At 39.4% G+C, this 25,437-nt stretch overlaps 2 protein-coding genes and 2 non-coding genes across 5 annotated transcripts; all 4 read right to left on the bottom strand.

Annotated features, from left to right (window-relative positions):
* Positions 1-8,403: 8,403 nt before the first annotated feature.
* On the bottom strand, positions 8,404-8,506 carry LOC114826843 (U6 spliceosomal RNA). The gene has a single exon (XR_003775853.1). It is a non-coding gene; the product is annotated as a U6 spliceosomal RNA (small nuclear RNA).
* A 499-nt stretch (positions 8,507-9,005) lies between these two features.
* Positions 9,006-9,078, bottom strand: TRNAK-CUU (transfer RNA lysine (anticodon CUU)). The gene has a single exon. It is a non-coding gene; the product is annotated as a tRNA-Lys (tRNA).
* Positions 9,079-9,241: 163 nt separating this feature from the next.
* LOC103416220 (F-box/kelch-repeat protein SKIP4) lies at positions 9,242-11,913 on the bottom strand. Its single transcript, XM_029094887.2, has 3 exons — positions 11,672-11,913; positions 10,248-10,754; positions 9,242-9,955 (listed from the first exon to the last, which is right to left on the bottom strand). Exons 2-3 carry the CDS (start codon positions 10,727-10,729, stop codon positions 9,358-9,360), a joined length of 1,080 nt encoding a protein of 359 aa, XP_028950720.1. The 5' UTR covers positions 10,730-10,754; positions 11,672-11,913; the 3' UTR covers positions 9,242-9,357.
* Positions 11,914-19,080: 7,167 nt separating this feature from the next.
* LOC114821704 (acyl-CoA hydrolase 2-like) lies at positions 19,081-24,814 on the bottom strand. 2 transcript variants are annotated; one of them, XM_070823724.1, is made up of 17 exons: positions 24,635-24,814; positions 24,462-24,554; positions 24,237-24,304; positions 24,072-24,153; positions 23,578-23,624; positions 23,204-23,329; positions 22,462-22,539; positions 21,760-21,847; positions 21,538-21,650; positions 21,139-21,201; positions 21,010-21,065; positions 20,220-20,324; positions 19,993-20,049; positions 19,765-19,848; positions 19,620-19,668; positions 19,479-19,547; positions 19,081-19,377 (listed from the first exon to the last, which is right to left on the bottom strand). In XM_070823724.1, the coding sequence occupies exons 1-17, from the start codon at positions 24,648-24,650 to the stop codon at positions 19,303-19,305; spliced, it is 1,269 nt and encodes a 422-aa protein (XP_070679825.1). In that variant the 5' UTR covers positions 24,651-24,814; the 3' UTR covers positions 19,081-19,302. The 2 variants fall into 2 exon arrangements, with proteins under 2 accessions (XP_070679825.1, XP_070679827.1); XM_070823726.1 differs by lacking the exon at positions 20,220-20,324.
* Positions 24,815-25,437: the final 623 nt, after the last annotated feature.

Here is a 25,437-nt window from a genome sequence, read left to right on the forward strand (position 1 = left end):
ACAACCATCACCGGGGGCAAGCAACCAAGATGCATCTACTAGTGATAAGAAAGGGTGGACATCGGCGACCTAAAAAAACGAGGAAGCCAAAACCACAAGCCACAAGGCCAAAAGAGGAGCCTAAACCCGCCCCTCGAACTTCAGTCTTCGAAAGGCTGGATTATTCGAAACCTAGAATTTCGGCACTTGATCGCATCAGTGGTCGAGACCAAACTTCCGTCTTCAAAAGGCTTGAGACGCCAACACCGCAAAGATCTGTCTTTGAAAGGTTATCAAAACCCAAGAAACAAAGTGGCACAACTAGATCTCCTCCGCAACGGTCGGCTTTGGACAGACTTGAAGAAACTAAGAAGCCTTCTAGAAACAGGAAGACAACGTCAAATGGAGAAAAGCTCGACAGTCTAGCAGGAAAAGACGATGTTCAAAGCTTGATTCCTTCAATGATGAAGCGCTAAGCAACTTTGGAAGTCGACACAAAAGGACCATTGAAGGTAAGGAGGCGCACCATCATCTACACTGGCCAATCTTCACGGCAACAAACCCAAGAGGACCGCACTGAAGAGGAGGCCCAAGAAGACAAAGAAGATGAAATCCTGGAAGAAGACGTCACTTCCGGCTCTGTCAACTCAAAATCTTCACCTCAATCGCTGGGGGCATGCTCCAAAAACATGCCAGTCAAGCGGAGGGAAGTTGAAGGATGGACTTACGTCACTCCGAAGAAACTGCACAAGAAGCATATGTCTTCTCCACAAGTTCACCAATGGGAAAGGGGGCAAAGCAACTCCTGTTCACCTCCAGAACAATGTGAAAGTGTTGGAGATAATGAAACTTTGACACGAAGATCATCCATCCCCATCACGATGCGTGACATCTTCCCAGAAGACTTCTTCAACTACTCAGTCAAGGCTCCTTGCTATGAAGATTGCGAGGAATGACTCTCTCAGATCGCTTGACGAACCAACAAGGCTCCTCGCCTGCACGAGCCTAAACTGCATGGCACTGAGCTCCTGGTCTGCACGAGCATAAAAGGCAACACCAACGCTCCTTGCCTGCACGACCTGAAACTGCAACACGGCACAACACTCCTGGTCCACACGAGCCTAAAAGGTGACAACTAAAGCTCCTGGCCTGCAAGAGCATAAACTGTGTACGGTAAAATCATCATTAAAATCACTGTTAAATTCATCACTCATTTGAACTACGTTATGACTTGATCTCTTCTTTGGAAGAGTACGTAGGCAACTTGAAACTTCAAAACTTCAAGTACAGTCACATCATCATCAAAAACACAAACACTTTGAAGAATAAAAAGCAAATTCAAAATATGAATACTTTATTTCTTTAAAGGAATGATTTGGTTACAAAGCCGTATTACAAAGGTGAGCATTACGCCAACGTCACCACCGAGGAAAGTTGTGATCAAAAGACACTACACAGCATAAACTCACTGCAGTCTTTTGCACAACCCCACAAGGTAAAGGTGACGCACTGGAAGAAGCTCGGAGCAGCAGCGGCAAAGAGCTTACGACAAGCAGCAAGGTCAAGGTGCACAACGTCTCCACCGAGGAAAGTTGTGACCAAAAGACATTTCACAGCGAAGCCCCGCTGCAGTTTCTTGCACAGCACCACACGACAACGCACCACCGAGGGAAAACTGTGATCAAAAGGCACTACACAGCGAAACCCCGCTGCAAATCTTTTGCACAACCCCACATGGCAAAGGTGACACACTGGAACAGGCTCCAAGCAGCATCGGCAAGGAGGGGCAGCTACAAGACGGTTTTTCCAAGCGGAGGCAAGAAGCACATCAACGTCTCCACCGAGGAAAGTTGTGACCAAAAGACATTTCACAGCGAAGCCCCGCTGCAGTCTCTTGCACAGCACCACACGGCAGCGCACCACCGAGGGAAAAAGACTGTGACCAAAAGGCACTACACAGCAAAACCCCATTGCAGTCTCTTGCACAAGCACTACCACGTCTCTAGAAGCTTTGTGAGGCCCAGTCTGACCACCAAGCAGCAGCAAGCCCATCCTCACTTGTGTCTCGGCCCAGAAGCAGAAAGCTCAATTCACAAACCCAAGTGACAGTGACCAGGCCCAAGCCTATTGCCCAAATCAAGCCCCGGCCCATCTTCCAAAAGCTGCTATCTCCAATCTTCTCCTTTTCTCCTCCCTGCTGTCCTGTGATGGTTGGTGAATGTAAGCTCCAAACGCCCAGATTGACAGTCAAGAGTAGAGGCCAGAGAAACTTGTAAAGACGAGCAAACGACTCATTCGGCGGGCCGACGTGGCGATGGAGACGAAGCCGAAGCCGCAACCATTGTCGACGACTCTACTTGCTACGAACGGTTTCATATGCAAGATCTGTCGTTCGACCAGCGAGGCACAACCTGCCATGGAAGCTAAAGCAGCGGACGAGCAAATAAGTATGGAAGCGGGGCTACGTCTGCCTCAAAACCTCCTATGTGCGCCCATAGTTGCACCAGTAAGCAGCTTGTCAACATTTCCCCCTGTTGTTGCTCCAGTTCCTGCCCCTGGATCTCAAGCATTCCTAGTAAATGGTGGTAATTTTCACGTTGAAGATCCTGCTTCCGGGCAATGGCCTACCATGCAGCACCAGCAACCTTCTTTATACCCTGCTACCAGGATTCAGTCTGCTGGATAACAATATATGCCCTCCATTGATGGAACTTCGACTGTTGCATCACAATCGTCAGCTCGGGAAGCAAAGTCTACTGGAAGAAGAGAACTTCCTGCGGATATTTTTTGCAATGAATTATTCCTCTTTTCCCGCATCGGTTCCTGGCCAGACCTGTGCCCTCCATTACTGAAGCTCCGCTGCTCTCGAACTTGCTCATCGCCCAGCACCGCACCTTCGCTGCAACTCCAGCGAGTTTGGTCTAGATCCATCAACCACCTTCTTTTCTCTTCTAGCGCCGGCTATTTCCGTCCGCGCGGACATGGCTTCGAGGATGCTCGACGGAGCAGTGAGGCTGCCAAGGTAGTTAACGGGTAAGGTGACAGCTGTGACGGATGTGAATGAGGCTGTACAGCCAGCCAAGGGCGACAGGAATTTGCTGAGGATCTTCTCTCAGTCGGAGCTCCGCGAAGCTTTCAGAGAAAATGGTAGATATGCTCTCATCTCTCCCTGCAAATCAAATTTCAATAAAAAAAATCATGCATGTCGGTCCAGTAATGCAGCGGACGGTGAGAGTGCAACGGAGCGTAGCGAGACAACCTCCTTTGCAGCAGACAGCCACCCTAGCAATGGGCATCCTTCCGTGCAGCGAGCATAGCAAACATCAACGAGCAGCAGCCACGTCACCGACTCGTCCTCGACCTCGTCCTCCTCTGCAAGACCTTTCCTTCTGCCCAGCAAGGATGATCAGCCACGAACTCCACACCTCCGGCTCCCTTTCTCCGTCCATCTCCGTCGATGCTCTCTGCAAGCCCTCTATCCCTATATATATATATATATATATAAAAAATAAAAATAAAAATAAAAAGTTTCCAAGTGGTTGCCAGCACCGAAGGCAAAGAAAAAAAAATAGATTAGAATTTTTTAAGGGGTATGTTGCTTTGTGTGCGTGTTTATATGTGTGTGTATATAAAAAATATATGTATATATATGTATGTGGTGCATCCAGCACGAAAGAAAAAAAAATAATTAAAAAAAAAGAGTGGTGGATCATCACCATGTGAAAAAAAAAAAGAAGGAATTAAAAAAAATAAGGGGCTTCATGGTGCGTCTGGCACCATGTGCAGAAAAAGAAAGAAAAAAAAAATATATATATATGTGTATATATATATATATAAAGAAGTAAATGGATTCTTGGTGGCTAGCACCATGCAAAAAAGGGGGAAAGGGTTTTGGAATGGTGGATCAGTCCACGTGAAAAAAAAAAAAAAATATATATATATATATATATACCTAAAATACGTATGTATACAACAAAAAAACAAAAAACAAAACAAATGCATTGAGAGAAATAAAGTCCATTTTATTTATTTTTCTGGAAATTTTACATAAATTTGCATTATACATACCTAAAAAAAATAATAATAATAAAAAAAGGGTCAAATCAAATTTACAGGAGGGGATTTTCAAGGACGATCAAGTGAAGCCTCACCACTCGGCGAAGCTCTAGGAAGAAGAGGCGCCGGAGGTTGGCTGTTTGGCACCTCATCACTCGACGGAACCCCAGGAGGAGGAGGCACCAAAGGTTGATCATTTGGAGCTTCATTACGCGGTACAGCCCCAGAAGACGAAGGCAAATGCCGTTGGAACAAACCCACGAACTTCTGATGATCAAGTAAAATCTGACCATCAGATTCCTGCATCTGGTTAATCTTCCTCTTCATGTTTGTCGCATAGCTATGTGCGAGCTTATGCAACTGTTTATTCTCCTGCTTGAGCCCTCTAATCTCCTGTTTGAGACTCATCACTTCAGCCGCCAATGATTCAACTTGACGGGTTCGAGCAAATACGCGTTGGGCCATATTAGACACAGAACCTGCACACTGCACACTAAGAGCCAGAGAATCCTTAACAGCCAATTCATCAGACCATTTGGAAAGTAGTCTGTTATCTTTGGGAGTGACAAGGTTCCGGGCCACGACCGCAGCGGTCATATCATTCTTCATCAACGAATCCCCAACGGTAAGAGGACCAATAGGGGATATGAATGATGGGCGCCATATGTTGTCTAGAGAAGGCGGGACTGCCTCTTCACCAAGGTTCAAGTCAAAACGACGGTCAGAGGGTCCAGACATTTTCAAAGTGTTGAAGAAAGAAGAGATCGGACAAATCAAGATCTTAGAAGTGCAAGAAGAGAGTTTTCACAAGCGAAAATTCAAGTGTGCTTTGAAACGAACTGCGTGCCTCTATAAAAATCAGCACTCGACAGGATTTCAGAGATCGAAGAGACGAGCTCAGAATTCGAAGAGGCCAATTCAAAAAATCGAAGAGGTGCTAGCTTTCTCAAAAGCTGGGCTTGCTCGGAAACCACGGGCGATCTTCCTTTCCAGACTTGTCAGCACCCATCACACGCAAACTCAGCTTTGCGGAAATCACAGGTAATTTGTCGAAGCGCCGATCCCAGATATCGAAGAGGCGCCAGTCTTTTTCAGCCGCGTCAACACATGTCATGTGCACACTCAACTTTGCGCAAATCACGGGCAATTTGTCGAAGATTTTCGGTGAAGGAGAAAGCACGTGAAGTTTACTGTTCAATCATCCAACGGTTGCCGACAAGAGTGAAAGAACAGTACCGGTTATTAATCCATATAAATGTCCACCTTCACCCTTCATAGCAAGGCTGACATACAGAACCTTTCTTCATATCCGAGAATGCCTTCCCAACGAAGCCTCTCGGGTCACTCAGTGTTCCTTATTCCTTGGGGTACCTCTGCAAACAAATGACACCAAAGCAAAATTATCTTATATCACCAGGGTAGAAAGTAAGAGTATCTCATATCATGCGTTCTCCCTGTCCTTTCCTTTGTCCTTGTTCTTACCTACAAAGACAAGGATAAAGAAAACAATATGCCGGAACCTCCACTCAAACTCGGGTAAGGAACCGACTGCTTGGAACCCTTCCCTGATTGCCTACCTAGCACTGCTCTCGAGTACTCGTCTCCCAATGCTGCTGTACTTCCAAAGAAGCTGCCACATCTGCCTGAAGAACAGATAAGGCAAGTGAAAATGATACCTTGCAGCACGTGGAGACAACGTGCAGAAGAAACAAGCAGAGAAGAATACAGCATGCACAGTCAACTCAGCAGAAGGAGTCTGAGATGAGGAACTCGAGAAGATGCCACATCTGCCTAAGGAACAGATAAAGGAAATGAAAATGATACCTTGAAGCATGTGGAGACAAGTGCAACAAAGCACGTGCTGATTCATCCGCTACTTTTTCAAAATCAAAAGTATCTCATATCATCAGGGTTGCAATCACTCTGGACGGTGAATTCGTTTTGACCCTCAAATTCTTGGGTCGGCTTACTAGGCGTTGTGGGCTGCACGTGCCGATTCACCACCCTTGAATCAAATCCTTAAAGATCATGTCACCAACTGGAAGAAGAGCCCATCAATCTTGAAGATCATATCGCTGACCAAACTGCTCAGGTGTGAATTAGAAAGATTGAACAAAGCAACAAGTCGTCACCTTCATCTCGTGCCTGCTTGCCATATGTTCGAGTCAACTTTCAAGAATCAAGCCTCAACGGCCCTTGAAGAAGCTTCCAGCCAAATTCAAAATCAAGCCTCGACGGCCTTTGAGGAAATCACAAGTCCAATTCAAGATCAAGTGTCTACCACCCTTGAATCAAAACCTAGTTCAAGAATAAGCTGTGGAAAGTCAACAACTGGAGGAATCCAGAAAATCCTCCAACCCAATTCAAGATCAAGCCTCGACGGCCCTTGAAGAAATGTCAAACAAAGTTCAAGAACAAGCCTCAACGGCCCTTGAAGAAATCTCAAGCCCAATTCAAGATCAAGCCTCAACGACTCTTGAAGAAATCTCCAGCCCAATTCAAGATCAAGCCTCGACGGCCCTTGGATCGACATCTACATTAAGGGACTTCAAAACGCATCTCCTACACGTGACAAGCACATGTATACAACACGCCTTGAAGTGGGGGCATTTGTAGACATCGAAATTTCGGTAAATAAATGTTGACCGATAAATCAAAGTTTCAACGCTCATGTATTACATAAATTTTACACGTAACGTGTGCCTAAACAAAAAATCAAAATAAGTTTGAAAAGTCATCAAACAGGACACGTGTCAACACCTGACAGAAACGACTTATTTCATCTGGAATATTATATTCAAAATTAGGCATTGGAAAATTCTATAAATAGAAGCCAATTTAATTCATTTAATGGAGGAACCAATTCATATTACACCTTGAAGCTCTGAAGCTCTGAAACTCCGAAGCTCTCAAACATCCAGGTTCCCGAAGAATCAAGAAAGTGTTCTTCGTTCTTCGTTCATCGTTCATCCTAAGATCAAGCCCAAACGGCCATTTGGATCAACAAACATCCACCAATTCAAGATCAAGCCCCGACGGCCCTTGAAGAAAGTGTTCTCCGTTCTTCGTTTATCGTTCTTCCAAGATCAAGCCCCAACGGCCCTTTGGATCAACAATCATCCACCAATTCAAGATCAAGCCCCGACGGCCCTTAAAGAAAGTGTTCTTCGTTCTTCGTTCATCGTTCATCCTAAGATCAAGCCCTGACGGCTCTTTGGATCAACAATCATCCACCAATTCAAGATCAAGCCCCGACGGCCCTCGGATCAACAAGCAACCGTTCTTCAAAATTGAAGATCCGTTCATCACTGTTCTTCAAGATCAATCATCCGTTCATCACTGTTCTTCAAGATCAAGCCTCAACAGCCATTGAAGAAACACTCATCCTCAAGATCAAGCCCCAACGGCTCCTTGAAGATTCGCTCAAATCCACCTTCAAGAATCAAGCCCACGGCCCTTAAAGAACGTTCATCCAAGATCAAGCCTCGACGGCCCTTGGATCAATCACACATCAACAAATACACACCTTACGGAGATCGAATCAGATGATCAAAATTGAGAGAGATTGTAACCCAAAATCATCAAATACAAATATTATTTTGTGCACGTTGTTCTTGTCTCTTTCGTTTCGGGAATTTTCCGTGTTCACAGATACATAGCAAAAGCGATTATGAGTCACAATGAACTTTGTATGATCATGATGGAGACAATGACGAGTCAAAGATTACAGTGGTTGCAAGGTGATATGAAAATAAATAAGTTTTTTCAACTAGGTTTGCACCTATTGGTGCTGCAAGATTAAACTTTTAAAACAAAGATGTCTAATTTCTGGTGCCGGTGAATCACACGAAGGTGGCTAGGTGTGGCTGAAATGCCTTGTGAGTCTTCTTGGCTTGCAGAAGGGGACTATCGTGGCTCGGCCACCAGTTGGTCCCCTTTTCATTCAAAAAAAAAAAGGTCTAAAAATTTGTTATATTGTTTTTTGCCCGTAAGATTGGTGCTTTATTTGTACCTGGTGTAGAATTTCTTGTTTCTGTCCTAAGACTTGAAAAAAGTAGCATGTGTTTTCCGTTTTTTACCGATAAACTTCCTGTTGCAATGGAAGCACTTCTTAACGTGTGTATGGTACTTGCGATCGAAGAATAATGTTATTAAGGCACACAAAGCTGACCTTATTTTTAACACTCGGTTACATGTAGATCTCACGTACCACGGTTAGGCATACCTTTATCAAAGAGTCGCAGATGAAGTTAATTTTGTGTGTCCAAATGATCTTGTTTTGCAATCAAATAAAGTTGTTTCACACAATAAATTGAGAGATTAATGCTGTTTAGTTTTAGTTGAACAAACGAGATTCAAAAAATCCAAAAAAATTTGGACCATTTCTCGATTTATGCGTGTCATCCTTGCGCAGGGGCCATGCTAATCTTCTCTATATCGTTCCAATTTTATCGGATGTCCCCGAAGGGACAAATTCATAGCCATCAAAACATGTATAAAGGGGTTGATATCACGGCGTTTAGTCCATGTGGGATTGCTGTGCTTTGAAAAAAAGCTGCTGTGAGAATAAGCGGCTGTGCTGTGAGAATAAGCGGCTGTGAAATAAAGCCAGTAGAGTGTTTGGTAAACTTTTTTGTGAAAGTGCTTTTGGAAAAAAAAGCAGGATGATAGTGTGTTTTTTCATTAAAGGAGCACTGTAGCTCCGTGTGCTTTGAAAAAACTGGCTTTTTTACAAAGCAGCAAATAGCAGCTTCAGCTTTTCCTTTGATTTTCAGCTTATTCTCACAGCAGCTTCCAAAATAAGCCCTTTTTTTTCAGTTTACCAAACACAAAAATGACCCTCAGCTTTTTTTCACAGTAGCTTTTTTTAAAATCACCTCAATCCCAAACGGAGCCTTAGTCCACGCTTTTTACAAAACGCAGCGTATTGGTCCTTTTTGGGGATTTAAAAGTTTAAAAATATAAGCTGACGCCCACCGTGGGGCTCGAACCCACGACCACAAGGTTAAGAGCCTTGCGCTTTACCAACTGAGCTAGACGGGCCGTTTGACTACTCCACTCTTGGACGCATATTTTACAGAGTTCCAATGTTATCCTTCCTACAGAGTTCCAATGTTATCCTTCCTAAGGGATGGAAGTTGCTGAACCGTATTGTCGACTTAAAAATTCACAGCTTCAAACTTTAAGAATGGTAATCCAGAAAACCTTATAAATAATTTAATTAAATTCTTTTTTTATGAGACGTCCAAATACATCCAAGCATGTACAGTACAGAGTATTATACAATGGTAGTTTCCGAATACTCCTTCGGTTTCAAGAATTTCAAATCGATAAACATTTACAGCCGATTACATCAATGTTTGAATTCAATTTAGGTATTGAAGAACTAACCATTACCCCTTCCATATTCCCTGCATTTTCAACATCAAACATGACTGTGCTAAGCCCCTTTCCCACAACATAAAATTTCTTTCCAATAGCTACGAGTTGACAGGGCGGTCTAGTAAGCAACGATGACAGCCTCCCGACAGGGATCCACTCCCTAGTTTCCTTCTCCCACATCATCAGCCTCGTTCCTGAACTCTGATCCAACACATAGAGGGTTCCGTCTACGACAACTGCTGGACCTCGCCAGCCTGAAACCATTTCAGAATCTGCATGCTGCCATGTCCCACTTGACGGTTCATAAACAACTGCGTGCACATGAGAAGTTACAGCAGAAGTGCCACAACGAATGTAAATCTTCCCGGCCATGACCACAGAATCCTCAATTTCAGGAACGATGTTTGGGTCTGAGTGAAATTTCCAACTATTGGTGCAAGGGTCATATATGTCCCAAGAATGCGGATAGCTTGAAATTGAACCCAACCCGCCAATGGAATATATTTTGTCATCCAATATTTCACAAGCAAAGTAGCACCTGCATGCACAAATCAAATAAACCAAAAGCTCTTTAAGATTACCAAAACAAACAAAAAGACGCATAATTATTTGCAAGAGCTTTTACTACCATCCAGACAGCATTCAACAATGAGCAATCAACGTGCTCAGAAAGTTCATGAGCATAAAATAATCGCTACTCCTTAGTATTGCATAAAATACAATGCCCCCTCAGCAGGTGAAATATATTTGAATTTTGAACCTGGGAGAAATCAAATTCCAGCTTTACCCGTGCAAATAACTATGCAAAAAGTATAAGTGAGAAGTATTACCTAGCAGTGGACAAGGGAGAAGCTTCACTCCAAGCATTCAGGGAAGCATCATAACAGTAGACCTCATCAGTAGCATCTTCGCACCAACCGCAACCACCCAACAAGTAAACTTTATTTCCTATAACTTCAAAACCCATTCCCTTTCTCTTCATGATACGAGGCGGAAGCCCATGAACAAGCTTCCAAGACCGTCTCGATGAGTTTGGATCCAACACATAAAAGCATAGGCGGTCCAACTTGTCTCGGCACAAAGCATAGATCCAAGTCTCATCAAGTTTATGCTTTCTACGGTAAGAATGCCACTCTTCACTACACACCAAGTCTCTCCATCTTTTTGAGACACACTTTAGGAGGGTATGGTACTTCCGAGGCACCCTTGCTAGGCAGAAAAGAGCAATATCATCTGGAAGTCCACATAAAAGTGGCTCTTGGGTCAGTTCCGTTTGACTGATCACATCTGATCCATCACCTGGCAGTTCCATTCTAATGTATGGCTGAGTGGATGCCCTGCAAAATTATATAAGAACCATAAGAATTTTAGATAAGTAAGCCTGATATAACCCAACAACAATGTTGCACGCTGAAAATTGAATTCACTGTAGCAATCGCGCCCCTGGTAACCATGTCAACCAAAGACTAGAACTAGCAATGCTAAACTTCCTTCCACTAACAAAACTTGGCATTGTCAATAGGTTGTTCCATAATCGACTGATATTTGGAGAATCAATTTGAGAAATACCCTTATGATATGCAGTTCAAACACTGCCACAAACATTTTCTCCTCTCTCTTGATGAATTATTCTTTCTCTAAGCTTGCTTTTATTCTTTTATCACCTTATGGAATCATTGAATTTATCTATTTCTCCAATCGAGTAGATTTAGCATATAGATTGCATTCCATTGCCATATTTTCGCCTCATACAAAATTCTTAATAACAATGCCCTTCACGAACTTGAAGTTAAAGTTTCTCGTTTTTCATTTGTCGCAGCATTACTCTTCAAATCCACACAAACTTAAAACACTCTGTGATCGTTATACAATTAAAAACCAACAATTCAACAAAATATGCAGCAGCATCAAGACCGAAAATCCAATTCTAACTCAGAAATTCTGTGCAACATCTCTCTTTCAATCTTGTTGTTCTTCATACTAGTATCTTGGTTCCATGGTAATAGTTAAAATCCAGTACAATTCAACATCAAATTCATTCCAAGTGTTAGAAAATATATAATTCCAATTCCATTTCGATTTTATTTGCAGAAATTTCAACTTTTTCACACGAACAAGTGAATCAAGTACCAAAATTAATGAGCTAAAACCCTGATGCGAAAAATCACATGGAAAATGCTGACCGAATCGACAAAACAAACCAACGAAAGAAATTTGAAAAGGCAGAAATAAAAAGATTTGGGGGAAAACTAACCTGCGAGTCTGAGAAATGGAGATTTGCTCGGTTATTGGAACCACGATCTTCGCCTCCAATCAATTCCTGAGGAAGCTTGGCAATGGCTGAAACTGATTGCGTGAAGCTGTATTCCTACGAAAGATTGGGAAAACCTTTCTGATTAAGCTTTGTCTTCGTTTGGGCTAGTTTAATATGCTGTTCTTTGAAGAAAAAAAAAAAGAAAAAAAAAAGAAAAAAAAAAAAAAAAAAAAAAAAAAAAAGCTTTTATGCATTAGAATAAGTAACTGTAAAATAAAACAGAAAAATATTTAGTAAATTATAGTTACAAAAGTGCTTTTAGCAGAAAAAATTATATTATAATATTTAGTAAATTTTTATGTAAAACAATTTTAACTATGTAAAAAGACAAAATACTGAATATGCCTATTAATTTAATTGTTTGGCAAATAAAGATCAATTATTAAATTACTTTGTTTAACAAAAATATTTAATCTTAATTTCAACCTATATCAAATACTAATTATTACGACAAATTAATTTTAAAAAATTGAAATATTTCAAACTATTTAGCTAGGATTCATTAGCACAACATTGTTCATGCATTTGAAATACCATCAACCAACTGAAACGTACTTTAGCAAAATAACAAACCAAAAGTTGTCAATATAAAAGTGGTCTAATAAGATACATCCATCAAACTTGTGGCTATGTTATTTCTTAATGCTTTGTCTCATGGCTCCTTCCGCTTGATAATTATGATATTCTTCATCATCATTATTGCTCTCTTCAGAGAAGTCATCGGGGTCATTGAAATCGTAATTACATTCAGAATGCCTTCGTATATAGCATATTATGTCGAAATTCTTCATCTCACATTAGCAGCAAGAGCATCAGAAGATTGAAGTTAAACAAATCCGTTCCCAGGACAACCTAAGCTCTTCACAAAGACACTGTCGAAGTCTACCTTCCAGAATCTTGTTCAAGGAATCGATATGCATAAATTGTTTGATTTGGCATGGGTATAGTTTCATTTGGAAGTTTGTCAAATTCAGGAGAGTATCAAGAAGTATACCCACTTGACTTTAACGTACTCTTTTTCCTCTATGATTAGGAGCTTTTTTTCCTATTGGGTTTTTGTTACCTGGGATTTAATAAGGCACCTATCATTGGCTGGTCCTATCCTTGTGTATTCAATTTTTGTCCCAAATATTATTATTATGTTGTAGAACAGTGGATGTCCACTCATGGGAATTAAATAATGGGCAAGTGGCCCTTCCATTGTCTACCAAAACTTGCTTCATACGATTCCTATTTTCTATATATATATAAAGCCCACACAACACCAATGTAATTAGGAGTTCACGGGAAAGAAAGAGAGGAAGGAAGGAAGAGGAAGAGAGAGAATAGAGGAAGATGAGAGGAGATAATAGAGAGAGTTATCTTTGTACTCCTATTATTTCAAATTATAATGAAAGTACTACTGCTGCCCCGAGGATGTACTCCAGTCACACTGACTGTAGAGGAACCTCGTAAATTTTGTGTCTTGTTTCATTTATTCCACTGCACCTACAGTCAATTTTACAACACGTTATCAGCACGAGAAGCTCTCATGTCAGTGGAAAGCACAACGCCACAAATCCTGTTCACCTCCTTCAGCTGGAATCTCATAGATAAGAAAAAAAAATTTCATTTCATCTTCAAATCTCAGTACAATTGATTTTCTTGAAGCAACTATATATATTGTTATATGACTGTATATCATCCTTTGCAGAAGCAAAAGAGTAAAAGACTCAAAATTTGTAAGAGAATTTGACAGCCATGTAAGTAGCCTCGGAACTCCAACTTGCGGACCTCGGATTGAAATACTTTCTTCTTGAAAGTTGTTCGTCTTCTCAGTATCTACAACATATCAAAATTTCAGAAAATGTTAACGGTGCAATCATCGCAGATGTCTGAAATACCAAACCAGTTTCCAATTTCCGCAGAAAACTGGGCAGCCACCTTATGAGTACCAAAACTCCATTTCGGTAGCTCAAAGCGAAATTGTTTCTTCACGAAAGTTGTTTGGTATCCTCTTATCCATATCATACTAAAATTTGAACTAAATCTAACGGTTTGATCTTCTCATAAGTTGCAGACACTCTTGACTCCAAAACTTATGAGAACCGTTTCGACTTTTTCAAAACTCACCGGAGGAGGAACACCAATTGGAACTTATTGTTACTATTATTTACTAAGTAACCAAAATGACTTCGAACTGTGAAATAATAATAAAAATAAAAGGGATGAAACAAAAGAAGTGGCAGACCAAGAAAATGAAAAAGCAAAACATGAGGACACATTTTCTGTTTTGGCATATTTATGTGCATGGTGTTGGTTTAAAGCCCATGTCACAAGTTCAACTTATTTAAAGCAATTTATTTACAGTGGGTAGAATTATTACCCTTTGTTTTAAAGCTTTGATATTTATGTGAATGGTGCTGAATTAAAGCCCTTGTCACAAGCTTTATTTATTTAAATGCAATTTATTCATTATGGCTGGAATTACCGTCTATTGCTTTAATTTATTTATTGTACTTATCTTTTGTTACAATGAGTATAACAAGGACCCAGAGTTCCTTGATTAGATCAAAACCTGCAGTTTCTTGATCCTCATCACATAAAATGATAGGACCCGAAGTTCCATCATACAAAAAGATCAGGCATGAAGTCCTTTGATCCTGAAGATCAGGACATGAAATTCCTTGATGAGTACCGTAAGTTTAAAGTGCCGCAGTGCCTCAACTTAACTATAATAAAGGACATAAGAGTCTCAGTTCACAGACTATTAAACAAGGACCAGAAGTTCCTCATGTCCATACTCAAAATGGTTTAGCAGAAGCATTTATTAAGTGGGTGAAATCAATTACCAACGCTCTGCTCATGAAAACGAAATTGCCAATTTTCTACATGGGAACATGTAAACTTTACATGATGCATTATTAATTCGGTTGAGACATGTTACCAACCATCAATACTTCTCAGTACAACTCGTGTTTGGAAACCAGCCAAGCATTATACTTTCACGAGTTTTTGGTTGTGTTGTCTATGTGCCTGCAAGACTGCCACAACGTACAGAAATGAGGCATCTTTGTAGATTAGGCATTGATGTTGAACACCATTTATCATTCAATATTTGGAACCCTTGACTGGGGATATGTCTACCGCATGATTTGCGGACTATGATTTTGATAAGACAGTTTTCCTGCCATTAGGGGGAGAAAATAACATCGTTCCAGAAGAACGAAGATAATTTGTCTTATTTTGATTCACGAAGCAATCAATGAGAAAATGAAATATGAATAAATGAATGATGCAACGAAAGTGATGAAATCATATATACTTACTGCAAATGTGCCTACAAGAATTGATGTCTCTGTTGGATAAAATAATGAGACAGTAAATGATTTATCTGTTGCACGCCTGAAGCGTGGCAGATTTTTAGACTCAAAAGGTTCAGTTATTTGAAAGAAGAATAATATGGCACTACTGAACTATTGCATTCCCGAAGCATAATTGTTGCATGCCAGAAGCATGACAGTCGCCGCGTGGATACACATCCCAGATAGGACAATCCACAGACATGGGAATGTTGATGTCTCATACATGGAGCATAATAGACATATAGGTTCCAATGACTCAACTCCCGGAAATGGAGATTAAAATCCAAGCTCTATAACGCTTAAGAGGAGGTTATGATCCACATTTTCTAAATTATGACTATCCTGGAAGAGATAGCGTCATGCCCTTGAAGAGGCAATGGATATCCAAAGAAATGAAAAGCTTTTATGCATGCGCATGCACATGAGAATATGGGATCACGGATTGATGATAACCAATGGTAATCTTGGTTTTTACAAGTAGCTACTAAATTCATCAATGAGCTGTGTTAATATTGAGTCACGTTCTTTTGTTCGTCGACAAAAGAAAAATTATTGGCCAAAATGGAGAAAGGCAATTCCATTACAATTTTGTAAGAACGTGGGCAAATGAACCTATATATATTTGAATACAATACAAATAGCCAAAAGATGTTGAACCAAGGAGGTTATATATGGGCATTTGTAATACAGTGTAATACACTTACATGATATGACACAAGGTTGTAAACGAGTTCATATGAATGGAGAATTATATACGAAGGGTTGTGAGTCGCCCACATTATATCTCCATAAGTAAATCCCTCAAGTATACATGGGAGCAAATTGCTCTATATAAATTCCAAAGGAAAATGTATCATGAAGTGTAGAAAACCCTTGAAGGATTCAAATTGCTTGAAGTAAGCCTCTGAAGGGTAAAGCATAAAATATATACTCAATATCAATGGATGATATAAATTGCCTTAGTGAGTACTATCATTATGATATTGTTACAACATACTAAAATCTCTTGCAAGAGTCAATGACATTAAATTAGAACTCTTGAAGAGTTGATGATATTAAATTGGGACTCCTGAAGAGTCTAGAAAAATTATAAAGTGTTGAAGGAATTATTGTCTCGAGCTGCAGATTGAACAATCTACCAACACGAACCTTATCCATGATATTTATGATATTAAAAGAACCATATGGATTGAAGATTATGAGTTGAATACTCATATGATGAAGACACTAAGAATAATCATTTATCTTCGTGAGGGTAAAGATAAATTAATACTTGGTCCAGAAGTACCACATCTTAGTGAAGTATATGCTTTATTGTATTTGGCACAATACATTGAATGAAATAAAGCTTATTTATTAATATCTCTAAGAAATTACAGATATATACATACACATGAGTTAAAACAAACAAACAGGATGGAGCCTTCACAAAGGTTACTCATGTGCAGCCTCAGTACTCGAAAGTACCCCAGAAGGGGGAGGCATTGGAGATTGATCATGTGGCACCCCAGTACTTAGCAAAACACCAGAAGGGGAAGGCATCAGTTGCTTTCAGAATCTAGCAACGAACCTCTGGTGATCACTTTGAATCCGACTTTCGGATTCCTGCAGTTGGACGAGCTTTCTTTTCATGCTCGTAGAGTAACTATTTGCAAGCACGTGTAACACCCTATTCTCGTGCTTGAGCCCTCTGATCTCTTGTTTAAGACTTGCTACCTCCGCCATCAATGATTCAACTTGGCGAGTTTGAGCAAATAGGCGTTGGCCCATATTGGACATAGAGCCAGCACACTGAACACTGAGAGCCAAGGAGTCTTGAACGGCCGACTCTTCAGACCGTTCTGAAAGGATCTTGTTATCCCTTGGAGTGAGAAGATTCCTAGCTACCACAGTAGCGGTTATGTTATTCTTCATCACAGAGTCCCCAACCGTAAAAGGACCATTAGAAGATAAGAAGGATGGGCGCCATATATTATCATGACGCTGCTCGTCTGTATCACTCTTAAGACTCAAATCTAAGCAAATGTTAGATGGGCAAGTCATTTTTCAGAAATGATGAAGGAAAAACAGAGGTCAAATAAAATTTCAAAGGTGCAAGATAGGGGAAATTTCTACAAGCAGCAACTTTCTGAGCATACTCTTGAACACAATTGATGTCTCTATAAAAGAAGAGGCAGCAGAGCCACTTGTTCAAAGATCGAAGAGGCACCGCTCTCCGAATTTCAAAAGCCAGATTTCCCTGAATAAAGTTCGTTGGCATTTTTCAGATGTCGCGTGCAATTTTGTCAAAGATCTCTGACAAAGTTGAAAACGCGTAAATCTTACTGTTCTATTTACACCACAATTGCTGACAAGAGTAAAAGCACAGCACCACACTTGCTATTGAGAAATCTCTATATATGTTGACCTCTGTTCTCCATAACAAGGCAGACCTGCAACACTGCAAGAATACCTAACTCTTCCTCATCTCCGAGAATGCATCTTCAACATAGCATCTCGAAATACTCAGTTTTCTTCCTCTCCGAGAATACCTCTTCAAACATGTCACACCAGAGCAAGATTATCACATATCTTCAGGGACCAGAGCAAGATTATCTCATATCATGCAATCTCCCTGTCCTTTCCTTTGTCCATGTTCTTGCCTGCAAAGACAAGGATAAAGAAAGCAATATGTCGGAACCTCCACTCAAACTCCCGGTAAGGAACCGACTGCCTGGAACCTTTCCTGATTGCTTACCTAGTATTGCTCTCGAGTAGTCATCTTCAACGGTTGGAGCTGGGTCTCCAGTCACCAAGAAGTGACGAACCATCCAAAAGCAAGGGTTGCATTTCACTCCTGCATCAGAAGGCAAATACTGCAGGAGAAGATGCCACACATGCATAGGAGAAAACCAAGGAAAATACTACTTAAATAAGGGGAGCAAGTAAGGCAAGTGAAAATGATACATTGAAGCATGTGGAGACAAACGCAACAAACATGTGTTGATTCATCCCCGACAAAGCCGAAGATCACTTGCCACATGAAGCTCCTCATGGTCCAATTTCATTCAAGATCAAGCCTCGAAGGTCCTTGAAGAAATCACAAGTCCGATTCAAGATCAAGTGTTCACTACTCTTGAATCAAATTCCGCTCCAGATAAAAGGAGTAAATTCAGACCTTTGGATGCTAGTCTAGTAGAAAGTCCTACAACCCAGTTCAAGAAAAAGCCTGTGGAAAGTTAACAACAAGTAAAGCAACTCTTTCAGCAACTCTTCTTACTAAGAGACTAAAGCAGAACGATCAACCTAAATGATTTGAAATCAGGGGGAGATACTCATCAGGGGGAGCATCCAAGACAGATCAAGATTTTAACGAGTCAATCGAAGACTTGTGGCCATCCAAGGGGGAGTGTTGTAGAACAGTGGATGTCCACTCATGGGAATTAAATAATGGGCAAGTGGCCCTTCCATTGTCTACCAAAACTTGCTTCATACGATTCCTATTTTCTATATATATATAAAGCCCACACAACACCAATGTAATTAGGAGTTCACGGGAAAGAAAGAGAGGAAGGAAGGAAGAGGAAGAGAGAGAATAGAGGAAGATGAGAGGAGATAATAGAGAGAGTTATCTTTGTACTCCTATTATTTCAAATTATAATGAAAGTACTACTGCTGCTCCGAGGACGTACTCCAGTCACACTGACTGTAGAGAAACCTCGTAAATTTTGTGTCTTGTTTCATTTATTCCACTGCACCCACAGTCAATTTTACAACATATTATTATTATTATTGCTAAAATTGAACCTGTTTCAAGTTTTCTCATAAAGGGATTATCGTGGCATTGCAATCTGTTTTTTCCTCGATTTGAATATATTAACATTATAAAGTTTTCTTAACATGACATAATACCGCTTTATTAAACCGAGATGTTATGTGGCGGTCAGGTCGATTCGATTCTATGTAAATTGCTTGGGTATTAGCAGACACAATTAGAAATTATCTCCGTAATAAATGGAAAAGGTGTGCATCAACTTTAGCCACGTTAATTAGCGTGTCTTCTCTTTGTATAGCTATCAAGTATAAATATCACAGAACATAAATATGATGTTTCATTACAACTTTAGGCTATTATTCTCTGCACGACGGCGAAGGAAGACGGCAATGTCAACAATACATCTATTGAAATGTGTTGTCAACTTATTACACAATTTAGTGCAGAAATCTGGAACCGAAGTCAAAACTGGTTCACAACTTAGATGTGGCAGCCGGCGTTGGTCTAATTGGCCTATTTAGGGACTCTTGAGTCAATGATACAATAAGCTGCCATCAAAACATACATTAACTTTAGTTCATCACACAATGCTTGGATATAGATGCAAACCAACAGCAACGAGAGACGAGCAGTACGTAAAAGTCTGTACCTCTCCCTTTATGTTAAACATTTGGCCCGAAACAAATTCACGTGTGTCGTAGGCAATTGGAGTCACTATCTGTTTTAAAAACATAAGCGTCAGTATTTTAAGTTTTTAACGAAACTGAGAATGAGGCATATTGAGACATACCACATACAGTAACCACTCATCAGCTCTAACCGGACGGTGAAACCAAATCCTGAGAGAATATTTGAAAAAATTCTATGTTTAACAAAAAAATTTGATCATTCCCAACTGAACGACCAAGTGTTTAGAGAAAAAACCAGTGACTTACGCATGGTCCAAACTAACTCTTAAGCGGTGGGGATTCAGACTTACACCCAAAAATATCAAATCCGAAGCATATGCTACAACACATCTGGAAATCAATCATACAAAAATAATCAATATATATATATGTATGTATATAAGAATCCTATGCAAATACCAAGTGTGATAGATACTCACAATCATAAATAACCAGAGAACTGAATGTCAGCTTACAGATAAAATGGGTGCATACCTATGCAAAGCCTGATCGTCTGAAAGTTTTCCAATCGCTCTAAACCAGAACTTCACACTGAAATGTCACTGAATTCTTCTTAGATAAGAGTTCAGTACCAAACTGATAAATCAATTTCAATAATAAAAATTTGAAATATCCTGGTTCGCATGAAGAGGGAAGCAAACTGGGGGAAAAAAAGGAGGAGAGAGAGAAAGAGATTATGAATCACAGTACAGCAAGCCAACCTTGGTGCAGATTTAGTCTGATTGGTAGAGCTGTTAGGCTCACAAGATCGTATCTCTATAGGCCAAGGCACAAATTTCTTTGCGGCTGCCTTGAATCGATAAGTCCTGATTCAAGCAGTCACAATTATCATATATACAACTTTTTTCATCAGCTATCAACAAGCTGAGATTTGCTGAAAACAAAGTTTCGATAGAAGTTGTAAAAAAGAGATCTCTAACAAAAGTATAAACCTTGAATTACACTTTTATAAACCTTAAGAAAGTTGTTTAGTTTCTGCAACAGGAAACCTAATAAAATAATATAAACAGTTGTCTTTTCCAAAAAAAAATTTATTATCAAAAGTTTTCATGATACATAATCAGAAAGATCTCCTGTTCAAAACCAATATCTTTGGAACAAAACTAAATCCAGTAGACACTATATTTTTAGCAAGCCAATAAGAGAACAACATCCACTCAAGAAACTTCAATAAAGTATTATTCAAGCCCAGACAGAATGAGATCTATCCAACTTAGGGACCGGTCCAAATCAAGATATTTTTTGTGCATGGTTTCCACCCAAGCACAGAAGTTCTGTTTCATAGAGAGTCCATCCATGAACGATCCCCAATAAGTTGTCGAACAAATGAGAAGGGGCCTTTCCTGTATCTGGCTGGATATTCTTTTCCCTAGGCTACGGCCCTAAACTACATAGCTGTGTGACTGTGTCCACTATACTAGTTTGTATAGAAATCCCAACTGAACTCCCCAACACCAAGAATAATAGAGATCTACAAGCCATATATCTTACCTTAGAAGACGTGGATCAAGCAGACGTTTTTCACGTAGTTCTTCCATCGACAGAAGCTGTTATGGATCAACAGTTCAGTATTTGCAACCAACCTACAAAATTGTTAACAAATAAGAAAGAAAATGTTACTTTATCCGGAGTAGGCACAGATGGCATTGTTGCTTGCTGGTGGACAAACCCTTCTTCTTCTTTCTGTAAAACAAATACAACCAATCTTACCATCAGTAGGTAACACTGCACAAGTAGCTGCCACTTTAGCATACGTTGAAGGAAGGAAAATAAATAATACTTCTTCGGGCACAAGTTTTATTAGCTTATCCATACAAATTTGAAAGACAGATCCAATCTCTGTTAATCATATTAAGACATGCATAAGATTTTAGCAATCTGATTAACAAATATTGATCAATACTTGACCTCTATCACTTTGATATGCATTTGAAAGTGCACAGGTATTTATGACAAGCAAAGATGATAACCAAGAGACCGTTATCAGATCATTTGTAAAGTGTCTAAATAAATGGTTACTTTAAATGATGCCAGTAATGTGAATATGTTAATCCCCTTTTGTATCGCGTCCACTCTTCGAGTGGCAAAGCTCTTCCCATCACGTACTCTGTGAACTTGATAAATAATTGGTGCTGCAAAAGTAATTCTCGCACATAAGCATAATATATATACGTACACTCATATGCCTCTTATCTTAAGATTTTTATCCGTAGATATTAGGATCATACATAAATTACTTACTGTTACAATCCCCAGCAAGCAGAAAATGGGCATGCACACTATGGAGAAGTTTAAGACAATCAACAGTTTTCGTTGCCGCAGCCAATGCCTGAATTTTATAAGCTATATTAGAAGCCAAAACATATTACAGATAAAACAAAAACAAATTTTATTTGAATCCCAAGCCATGATCAAATTTTATTTGTGTCAGAATGAACCCAAAACCATATCGATGACAGAACAAAGAGCCTGAGTTGCAGATATAGTTACAAAGCAGAAACATATTACAGATAAAACAAAAACAAATTTTTTATTATTTAATAAATAAAACAAACTAGGTGTCCCACTGCACGTAAACATTTGAACAGATATAAAAAACCCTTGTAATATTTAAATAATCAAGTTGACATCTCAATAAACAATGGGTGTTTAATTGAATATTAATATTCAAACAAATAAAAACACTGCAAACGATTGTTACAAAGATGCAGGCAATCAAGGTCAGACAAGTGTGGAGACAATCTTCGTGCACTTAACAAGGATGATATGTACTTTTTTGTCCTTTAATTTTCAGGCAGAATTGGGAAGCTTATTGTATAAAGCATGCAAGTTCTAGTTCCACAGTCCATCACAATATTTCATTTCTTTCACTACATCGACTGTGCATTCATACGTTCAGTAGAAAAATATTAAACGGAAAGAGAAAAAGATTCTTAATCATGCCTGTCCAACTAACTGTCCTCCAAAAACCTGTCCGAAACTTGGTGCATCTGGCAAAGTAATCCCTTGAAATATGTTTACCTTCAGAGGAGGGGGAAAGGAATATAATCTTATCAACCAAAACAATTCTTTATGTGTGGCCATATTACAACTATTACTCAGAATATTTCTAAAATACAGTATAATATAGAATTACATAATCTCTCTCCACAGAATGCCAATCATCAGCAAACAAGAAAATAAAACCATCATATGTTTCTATGCAGAAAGAATAAAAATCCAGAATCACTTTACATCTGGCATATTAAGAGACAAGCCACAAGTTAAAAGTACGCAGATTAATTTTTTACTGTATTGAGAGTGTGTCCGACTGAATACTTTTTAGAGATCAAAGTTTTCACTTTGACTTGTGAAATATACAAGATTCCCAAGATTTCAGAAAGTAGATACTCTTTAATAATCATACACATCTGCACATTAGACCTTAGCATCTGATGTAATTTTTCGGTCAACTAATTTGATTCTTATACATGCAAAATTAGTAAACAAAATCAACGATCACTAGAGTCAGATAGCACACAACAATTGGCACTATAAGCATCACCTCATAACTATTTACCTTCGAATGCAATGCTAGCAAACAAAACACAAACCACTCACTACATCAAATCTCTTCAACATCATTATAACCAAATAAAACAAAGGACAGAGAACGTATTCTCTTGAAGATTTGGTAGATAAATACTTCACTTGGATCCAAATGTAATATATTCTCAACAAGAGAGCATGTCTCTTGAGCTTCATCAGCGTTCCAGATTGATTTTGGCTGCAGCAGAGAAAAATTCCCATGGGGTAGCACCAAGCAAGTCAGCTGCCAAAAGTAAGAACACGTCAGAAACCACTGTTAGAATACATTAGACAGCATTTTAAAGGAAAATCTTGTGAGCTTGAGCAACCAGATAGATGTAGTTGTCACACAGAAACAATAAAAGAAGATTGTGAAGTTGCCCCTATCTATACAGCCCAATCAACTATTAAAACCCAGGCTCGCGACCCAAATCTCTAAGCAGCCAAGAAGAAAAATAAAAAGCTAAGATATTATATGTACATTTCAACTACCTTAGATAAAGCAATCACATCGGCCTGATGCTCAATTGATGCAAAACCTGCAAAATTAACTTCACATTATACTTCCTTGATAATGGACGGTGACACTTAATATTCCAGCAACATTATTACGAATCACGGGCCAATGCCTCACACGTCTGTCATCCAAAAATCTTAAGTACAAAGATTCATCATTTATATCCTAAACCAAACTACGCCTTTATCCAAAGAAATCGAAGACAACTACCTGTCTGGTTTCATGTCAACACCTCAACTTATATCGCATCCAGTTAAACTACTGCAACAACATACTGAACATGGAAATCGATATACCATTTGACAATATCAAATCAAGCAATCTCTAAAGATTAGAAACAGATCCTAGAAAGTAGAAACCCTATCTCATATCATATGCATACAAACGATTAAAAAATTCTCATTGAATCATCACAAAGCGGTATAGAAAAGGAAAGATAAAACATGGGTTCTGAATTCTCAGTTCTCACCATAACCAAAATAATCATATCGTTTCAATTTGAACTCAGGTCGATTTCCTTCATCAGCATTAACAGAACCAATAACTTCAGCCTGTGTAAGCAACCTACTGAATCAGACTCCAGCTCACCAACTTCCAGTTCAACTAACCAATAAGCTATCAAAATCAAACTAACCTCTCCTTCCCATATGAAGTAAACCACGTCCCCTGTTTCGCCTTCGCGAACAACATACTCTCCACTCTCTACACACAAAAAAGAACACACTCAAAATCCTCACCACAATTACAAAAACTATACATACACAGTATTATATACGTATCTGCACATAAAGTATAAACATGTACTGATAGAATTGAGCTTAAAATAAGCCGAAAAAACAATTAGATTATAGAAATTGACCGTAGTGTTTAAAAATGACGAGCTGGGCGATTCTCTTGAGAGAGGAGCTGGGGAGCCTCTGAAGCAGAGGAACGCGGCCCAGGAACTCAATTACTGCAAAATCCACGCACAGAGAGAAGCATGCTCAGCGATTTAGTAGACAAAATCGAAATTAGGGTTTGACCGCGACAAACCTGATTCCGAGTCCATGGTGTGAAATCGGCGAAGTTGAAGTGGTTTGCCGATCGTTTCGCCGGAAAAAATGGACAGAGAAGGATATGATTGGCCAGAGAAAGCGGGTTGCTATATATTACAAACGGTAATAGAGGCAACTTAATATAAGTCATTATTTTAATTATTTTGGCCAAACGGGAAGAACGTGTTTATTACCTTTTTAGTCATATGTGTAATAGAGGCAACTTAATATAAGTCTTAATTTTTTAAGAGTGCTACTATTTTCATCCCTCTGTCTTAATTTTACACCCGTTTTTTATTAAAAAATTTAATTACCAATTTCTCTTCACGTAAAATGTCAAATAAGGATTAAGGGAAAACAAGATTAGATCATTCACTGCCACCACCCACACTCCCCAGCAACTTGTAATCTCAATTCCCAAACATCTTTTCGTCACTTTATTCCTTCTAAATTTTAATTTATGTTTATTGGATCCTAAATTATTGAATCACGAATTGATCTTTGTATTCGTCGAGCTCGTCGTAATACAAATCTCAAACACACTGAATGCATCAAGCCATATATGGATGTCATCGGAGTTTCTTTCTCTACCGATTTCACTTCTTATTCTTTTGGCTTTGATTCTATGATTGGTTGAGCAACTGACTCTTCGCCTCCGTGGTCAGCCATGGGTAGGGATGGGCAAATATCCATCAGTTATGGGTAACTACGGTTACCCGCCTATTTCATGGTTACGGTTATGAATAACCATTTAGATAAATAAACGATTATGGGTATAACCGTTTACCCGCGAAATTTAAA

Source organism: Malus domestica, chromosome 01 (genome assembly GCF_042453785.1).
Source record: "Malus domestica chromosome 01, GDT2T_hap1".
NCBI lineage: Eukaryota > Viridiplantae > Streptophyta > Magnoliopsida > Rosales > Rosaceae > Malus > Malus domestica.